General features: G+C 48.0%; 1 protein-coding gene across 1 annotated transcript in view; it reads left to right on the top strand.

The window, feature by feature from the left end:
• Positions 1–486, top strand: part of LOC106813763 — a 20,856-nt gene extending 20,370 nt beyond the window's left edge. The window contains exon 18 of the mRNA XM_014817984.1: positions 469–486. Within this exon, the coding sequence (XP_014673470.1) occupies positions 469–486 (18 nt within the window). The remainder of the gene's footprint in view (positions 1–468) is intronic.
• The last annotated feature ends 1,028 nt before the right edge of the window (positions 487–1,514 follow it).

Raw genomic sequence — 1,514 nt, 5'->3', positions numbered from 1 at the left:
AGAGCGCGAACGCTCGCTTGTTCACGCGCCGCCGCCGCTGCCGCGGGACAGCCCCGCAGGCGCGGGAGGAGGAAGCCGAGGTGAGAGCGCGAACGCTCGCTTGTTCACTCGTCGGCTCGCCGCCCGTCTTGAGGAGAGAGAGGGCGTCGTATCACGTTCCAGGTGCTATTCCAGTTTTTCGAGGGCTCTTCGTTTCCGGGAGGGGGGGGGGCGTGAATCGTGGTGGGTCGTGCTTCGATGAGCGAGGTGTGTCGCCACTGACGGCACAGATACTTGAGAAGTGAAGTCTATTACACCTGTAATACCTCGCGTTACGAAAGCAGTGCGTTCGAGAAAATATGTTCGTAAAGTGACATTTCTTTCCTTTTTTATTATGTTTCCCCATTGACTTTCCTTATATAATTTGCTATGCGTTCTTACGGAAGTGTTTTCGGCCAAAAAAGTGGGCAATCTCCTGATCTCACTTAGTGCAAGCGCATGCAGTGATCTTAAACGTGCGTGTCGATCATTCAACGGCGTAACACAGGAAAGGGAAGTCAGACTAGGAGTGCTTTTGTAGCCGAAGGACGCTGGATGCGGGGTACCCGTCGCAGGAGTGCCAACATTCCAAGCCCACACGACGTTTCCTCTGAAAGCTGTGAAGCAGTCTCAACCTGACAGGGGTGTCGCACTTAATAGGCTGGCTCGCACGGCGTCTGTTGGCAACCGACTGCATATGCATTACATTTACTGTTTTTGACGGCGAGTGAGAACGAATGCCTTGTTATTTTGTTACCGGGCGAATTTACGTGACTCGGTTTATCGTAATGCGGGGTATTACCGTGTGTATTACCGTGTTGTTACCGGGTTATACCGGGTTATATTACCCGGTTATATTACCCGGTTATATTACCGTGTGTATCCGCGCACAAACCATGCAGTATCTTGTATAAGTATATCAAAAAAAGCGTATGTTGTGATTCATTTATAATTTTATTATAACCATATTGAGTTTATACAGAACAACAGTTGAATACAAATGTTTGTATGATACTACATGAAATAAAAAAACAGATTTGTATTCATTTAAGTTAATTGACATGTGAGAGGTAATTAATATACTTGAATCGCCTTGCGGTTGTGCATGCCTGATGGCAACATTTAAATGCTGCACATCCAGCATACGTACATCAATAAAGCAATAAATATTCACTACGGTACAGGCCATGAAGAAAAATCCACGCACGCACGCACGCACGCACGCACGCGCACCCACGTATATCAAAAGTGACAAGCCGTTGTGCGTTGTCTTTTGCCGATTGCTAATCCACGCATACACCTCACCAACAAACACGCAGTTACTCACACCCACCCACACCCACACTCACACCCACACGCAATCGCCTGTTCGCTCACTATGCGGCGTACACACACCCAAACACACGCTCACGCACAGAAAGAAACGTGTGACAAGAGCCGTGGTGTTGTGATCCGCTCGCAGTACGTGCCGACGATATACGTATTATATATATATA

This window comes from Priapulus caudatus, unplaced genomic scaffold (genome assembly GCF_000485595.1).
Source record: "Priapulus caudatus unplaced genomic scaffold, Priapulus_caudatus-5.0.1 Scaffold821, whole genome shotgun sequence".
In the NCBI taxonomy this organism is placed as follows: Eukaryota; Metazoa; Priapulida; class Priapulimorpha; order Priapulimorphida; family Priapulidae; genus Priapulus; species Priapulus caudatus.
Note: the sequence above shows the minus strand (reverse complement) of the source record. Positions and strands in the feature narration are given on the sequence as shown.